The sequence below is a fragment of the Plecotus auritus genome, assembly GCF_963455305.1.
Source record: "Plecotus auritus genome assembly, chromosome: 5".
NCBI lineage: Eukaryota > Metazoa > Chordata > Mammalia > Chiroptera > Vespertilionidae > Plecotus > Plecotus auritus.
The window spans coordinates 159,314,431-159,320,732 of record NC_137776.1 but is presented as its reverse complement, the minus strand read 5'-3'; the positions used below and the strand labels follow the sequence as shown (position 1 = coordinate 159,320,732).

Sequence of the window (6,302 nt, the reverse complement as noted above, 5' to 3'; positions counted from 1 at the left end):
GGAATCCTTCATGGCCCAGGCACACACATAACTAAATGGAGCCTGTCTTGAACCCCAGGAGTCCTTGGCTTTGCCAAGGCAGGATGATACTGGCAGAACTGGAATGAGGGTGCTGTGGGACCCAGGAAGGACACCCAATGGGGGTCTCATCTTAAACCTGTCGGCTTAGCCCCGACCCCCACTTTTCTGGACCGAATGACAAACCTTCTGAAGAGAGAGAGAGCCAAGAGACCACATTGGAACAGATTCCTCAATTTCTGACATTTCTCTGTTTTCATTTTTTAAAACTTTGTTGCGCCCCTCCCCCCAATATGAACCCTTCCACTGCCAAGTCCTGAGAAAGACTCAAGCCACGCAACCCCCAAGTATTTTGAGACCCCACTGCTACCAGGCCACTCCACAGATGCGGAAACTGAGGTGCCCGGACTCCGCGGGCAAGGCTCCTCCCGGCCACCTGCGGACTCACAGCGGGTTCCAGCGCTCCGGCAGGCGGCGGTGCAGCGAGATGCGGTCGCTAAGGTAGATGTTGATCTGATGCAGCCGCACGCTCTCCTCCTGCAGCCGCAGTTCCTCGCCCTCCAGCTGCAGCCGCACCGCCTCGCCCCGCGCGCCCAAAGCGTCCTCCGGCACTGGTGGCCGCGGCAGGACCGGGTCGCGCCGGCCGGAGCGCGGGGTGCGCGAGGGTCTCGGCTCGGCCGCCCTGGCCCCACGATGCGCTCTCAGCACCGAGCCCAGCCCGACCAGAGCCAGCAACGCCAGCAGCACCAGCAACGCCTCCCGGCCGCGCCTTAGCCCCCGTGGGCAGCGCCGCCACGCTGAGCGCCCCCACATGCGCCCACCAGCCGCTGCCAGCGCTCGGCGCGCCCCACGGCTGCGGGGCAGCCGGGACCCGGATCCCGGAACAGCGCCGCCTCGCCCCGCCCTGGCCCGCCCCCTGCCCGCCCCACCTGCGCCCCGCCCCCTTCCCTCCCTGCCCGCCCACCCGCTGGAGCCGGGTCCCCTGGAGGAGTAGGATGGCCATTCCTTACCATTCTGCGTGGGCTTGCAGAGACTTGCACCTTGCTGGCTGGGCTGTGTGTATTATTTAAAATATAACGGCCTGGCCAGCGTGGTTGAGTGTCGACCTATGAACCCTGATCAGAGTTCTATTCCTGGTCGGGGCACTGTACCGGGTTGCAGGATGGATCCCCAGTGGGGGTGGGGGTGGGGGTGGGGGTGGGGGTGGGGGTGGGCAGGAGGCAGCCGATCAATGATTCTCATCATTGATGTTTCTCTCTCTCTCCTTCTCTCTTTCTCTCTGAAATCAATATAAATATATTAAAAAAATAAAAACAAAAGGTAATGACATAAAACCTTTAGCTCAGCGCCTGGCACATCGTAAGCACTCAGTAAATGTTGGCTACAGGGTGCTAAGAATTTTACTGCCATTATCACATCTGACCCTTATGCAGTCCAGTAAGTGAGTACTAAGGTTATAAACTCCATGTTACAGATGAGAAGACTGAGGCACTGCAAGGCTAAGTGACACCAGGCTGTCCACTGAGGCCTGCAGGCCCCACCTAAGACATATTGTTCAGATCCCTTGAATAACAAAGCCTCCTCTGGCTCCCTCCTAGCAGGTATTTGTGTTTCTTAGCTTCACTTTACAGATACCTCCAAGAAGCTGATCAAAGCAATGAACTATCCCCTCAGAAAAACACACACATACACACCCATAATATGATCGCACACATGACAGGCCATCAGTTCATGGTAAATACCCTGGGCCTTGGCTCCAGGTTTCCTTTGGAGGCATTGAGGGAGTAAGGGAGCCACAGGGGCTGGAAATACTTAACAGGTCAAGACTAGAATGAGACACGAAGATCTCTCTGAGGTGCAAAATTTAAGAGTGGGCCAAAAAAACTCAGTAATCAAAATAAATAATATTTTTCAAAATCAAAATGAATGCAAAAATCCATGATGAAACAAAACATCGAAGTTTTAAATAAAGGCAGAATCTGACCATGGCTCACCTCACCTCGCTCACATCCTAATGCCAGCCCTGATTGTACTAGTATGTGTAACTCCATCTGTTGAAAAAAAATCGCATTATTAACTGGTACACCTGGTAGGACTCATCACCTGGCCCTGCCCCTGTTCACCTGCCCACTTTCAGCTGCTCAGGTGGCCCCGCCCCCTTGTCTGGCATGACCACGTGACCTTGCCCTTTTTGGGAGCTGGAGGAGCCCTCTGTGAGCTGGGCTGAGTTGAGGGGGAGGTGGGCTAAGGGTAGGGACCTCTGTTCCCCCTCTCTGAGCTTCAGTTTTGGCATCTAGAATATGGGCACAACAACCCAGTTGCTGGCTCCTGTCAACCCAGGTGCTCCTGGAAGCAGGGACCCAGGCTGGACTCATTGGTGGGAAGGCCTGGGAGGTAAGGGCGGGGATGTGTGGTACCCTGCATCATCCTGTAGCTGAGGGCTCAGCAAGGTGGCGAGAAGTCCCTGAGCCACAAAGCCTGCACTTCCTACCAAGCAGCCTGCTCTGGTGTGCCCACTACACTGCTACACTGTCACTGCCAAGGAGTGAGAGACAGGGGTGGTGAGAGACAGGGCCGAGGCACAGACACAGAGATGAATCTCCCTGTGAGCCCCTGCAGTGAGAGGTCTAGGGGATCTCCTGTGCCGGGGGACAGGGCTCAGATGTTCCCAGACCCGGTCAAAGCCCAAAAAGGAGGAGCAAGGTAAGGTCTATTTCCTGAAGCTGCTGCTCTGATGATTACAGACTGCCCAAAACAAACAGGAATGTGTGCTCTCCCCATTCTGGGGCCAGAATGTGAAATCAGTGTGTCGGGGGCTGTGGTCCCTCAAAGGGCTCCGGGTCCTTCCTGCCTGTTCACTTTCTGGGGGCTCCTGGCTGCATCCCTTCCATCTTCACATGGCCCCTATTCCATCCTCCAGTCCTCCTGAGACTTCTCCCAGGTGTACCAGTTAGTAATGCGGATTCTTGCATAAATATTTACCAGGTAATAATGAGGATTTTTTCATAAATATTTACTGGTTAGTGTAAATATTTCTCTCTTTTCCGCATCCAGCGAGGCTAGAGAGTGGTCTGATTCCTGAGTAGGGGCGGCTGGGGATTGAGAAAATGAAAGAGACAGACACAGAGATGGAAGGAAAAAGCTGGGGCTGAGTGGGAACGCTGTCCTCTGATGGAGAGACAGGGACAGGGACCCAGAGCCAATACAGCGTGTTTATTTTATACAGCAAAAAACAGGAAGTTTTACTAAAAGTCAAGACAAAGGAGATTATGTGCATTCTTGGGTGGGCAGGAGTCACATTCATTCCTGGTGTTTGGCTGGATTTAAATAACAAAACCCACCCCCTGGCACCTGGGCTGAAGGTCAAGCTGACAACACTCCTGCCTCTGGCAAAGTGTGTTTCCAGGATGTGGCTTTGCCAACGCCACTGGATTCAGCTGACAATAATTAAAGAAATACCCATGTGCCTTCTCAGGTGCTCTCTACAGGTTAGTAATGTGGATTTTTTGTAACCCTACTAGGAAGTACTTTATTTTTCTTAGAAAAAAATTTTTTTTCTAGGCATGAACAGTTGACATGTCAACAACCAAGTACTGGTTGAGAGAGGTTTCAAGGAGCTGGGGATTCTGCAATATTATGAAGAAAAGTTGGTAACCTGCTTCCCTAGAGATGGGAGACTTCTGGCTCCTAAGTCAATATAAGAATTCAGTGGGATGACATTTCCTTCCATTGAGTTTATTTTTATTTTCTTTCCTGTCTCCCCTAACCCTCAGAAATGCCACCATATAAAGCCCAGTAGCAGTTAGCTTAGGCTCCAATCTTCTTCTTGGGTAAGGAAGGGTGGAGAGAAGGGACAGTCACTCCTGAGTCTCCATGCTTTCCTCCTCCTCTCCTTGAGGTGGTTCTTCTGTATTCTCCTCCTCGTCCTCTCCCTCCTTCTTCTCTGGTGGCTTCTCCTAAGCCTTTTCTGAAGGTGTCACTATCACTCCATCCCAGGTAGATATTTCAGAAGCAAGATAGCTGGCATCACCCTCCTGGCCAAGGATCTGCCTAAAGCCACCATGTGAGAGGATTCGGGCCAGAGTCTGAGTTGTGTGGCAGACCATGTCCTGCTGTTCCAAAGTCATGACTGTGTGTACTCTGAAGCTGCCACTCTCACAGGGGTCTGTGATACCCATTGACCCTGGCAAGAACAGTCCTGCAGCCAGAATCTGCAAGCAACGCCTGTCTGCCACATTTAGGGCCAAAGGCTGTCTGGTGGGGTTGTTCATCACGGCTTAGTGCCCAGGTAGGTCAAGGATCCAGGGTGTGAGGGGCTCAAAGCCAGGAAAACGAATCTGCAGGTCCTTCAGAAGTCTGATGAGAACTCTAACTGTGGACTGAGAAGCATTTTCTTCAAACCAGTGAGCATGCCGTATGGCTGCTAAGGCACTCTGCAACACTTTGATGTCCAAGTGTAGTTCTGGATCCAGTTTTCTGAGATTGGGTGGCACTGTTGTAATGAGAACCTTCACGGTAGCATCAGAAGAATGGATCTCAAAGCCAGTTTCATTGGTCAGCATGGTCAAAACTTCAGAAGGATCCTGTGCTCTTAGGCTTTCCACGACATTAGGATTACCACTAGGTCAGCCACATTATGTCCTGTAGATATTGTTCCCTTTTTATATGATCCAACCTGTCACACTTCTTCAATTTGCACTTCAAACGTCCATGGAGCCACAATCAAATTGTCAATCACATTGTTTATTTTTGTCACCAGAGAAAGGATAGGGGCCTGTTCAGCAGAATTAGGAGCAAGGTCCTGATTTCTTTTCAGCAATGCGTCACTGCAGGAAGATTCATCAGGTGCTGCCTTAACCCAAGAGAAGGCCATTTCACACAAATAGAAATCAAATGGGATATGGGGCACAAAGGGCCTGAACCCTCCTCCGGGGCCTCCTCTGGAACCAAAGCGCCCTCCACGACCTCGGCCTCTGTCGCCCCTCATGGCGCCCTAAATCCTGAACAATGGAAGCCACACCAACCGTGCTGCTCTAATGCGGATACTTCCATAAATATTTACCAGTTAGTACTGCGGATTTTTTTTTCATAAATATTTACCGGTCAGTAATGTGGATTCTCTCATAAATATTTACCGGTTAATAATGTGGAATCTTCCATAAATATCTTTTTATGTGAATCACATGGATATATACATATGTAAAAAATTCATCAAGTTCTTTAAAACCTATTAGCTTAACTCAGTGGTCGGCAAACTGCGGCTCGCGAGCCACATGCAGCTCTTTGGCCCCTTGAGTGTGGCTCTTCCACAATATACCACGGCCTGGGTGAGTCTATTTTGAAGAAGTGGCATTAGAAGAAGTTTAAGTTTAAAAAATTTGGCTCTCAAAAGAAATTTCAGTCGTTGTACTGTTGCTATTTGGCTCTGTTGACTAATGAGCTTGCCGACCACTGGCTTAACTTATGAAAGTTATATCTCAATTAAAAAAATAGACAGAATGAGGAATTTTAAAAGAGAGAGAATCCCTGGCCTCCAGGACAAGCACTGAAGTCCTCTGCTTGACAGGAGAGGACCTCAGAATGTAGCTCCAAATTCTGCAAAGCCTATTCCCAGCCACTAGGAGAAAAGGGGTAGGGCTTCACCACTCCAGGTCTTTGCACACACTGTTCCCTCTACTAGAAATGCCCTTCCCCACCTGGCAAACCCCTATCCATCCTTTAAGTCTCTGCCAAAAGCCTCCTCCTCTGCAAAGCCTTCAGCAATTCCATAGATTTTTAGGCAAATGTATTTCAAGATTGCATCATCCTGTTGTGTCTTAGTCAGGTTTCCATTGCAGAAATAGAACCAGTAGGAGATGCATTAAGAAATTTATTGCAAGGAATTGGCTTATGCTACTTGTGGGGCCTGGATAAGCAAATCCAAAGTCTATAAGGCAGCCATCAGGAAGGGCAAGCTGAAACTCTAGCAATAGCTGAAGTCATAGTTCACAGGCAGCATTTCTTATTTTCTAGGATAACCTCAGTTCTGCTCTTAGGGCCTTTTGACTGATTAAGTCAGTCCCATCTTTACTGAAAGTCAACTGGTTGTAAGCATTCATCATCTACAAAATACCTTTACAGCAACATCTAGATTAGTGCTTGATTGAATAACTGAGGATTAAAGCTTAGAAAATTGACACATCAAACTGACCATCTCTATTAGTCTCCTAGGGCCGTGGTCGGCAAACTGCGGCTCGCGAGCCACATGTGACTCTTTGTTCCCTTGAGTGTGGCTCTTCCACAAA

The 6,302-nt window shown here is 50.0% G+C and overlaps 1 protein-coding gene and 1 pseudogene across 3 annotated transcripts in view; both read right to left on the bottom strand.

The window, feature by feature from the left end:
* GALNT12 (polypeptide N-acetylgalactosaminyltransferase 12) overlaps nt 1-871 on the bottom strand; it is a 26,978-nt gene extending 26,107 nt beyond the window's left edge. Inside the window, exon 1 of one of the 2 annotated variants that reach the window (XM_080668049.1) lies at nt 467-871. In XM_080668049.1, the coding sequence (XP_080524175.1) occupies nt 467-831 (365 nt within the window). In that variant the 5' untranslated portion in view covers nt 832-871. The remainder of the gene's footprint in view (nt 1-466) is intronic. The other variant, XM_080668050.1, reaches the window with a different exon arrangement.
* A 3,004-nt stretch (nt 872-3,875) lies between these two features.
* Nucleotides 3,876-5,036, bottom strand: LOC308248579 (interleukin enhancer-binding factor 2-like; annotated as a pseudogene). The gene has a single exon. The product of its transcript is annotated as an interleukin enhancer-binding factor 2-like (transcript).
* Between the last annotated feature and the right edge of the window lie 1,266 nt (nt 5,037-6,302).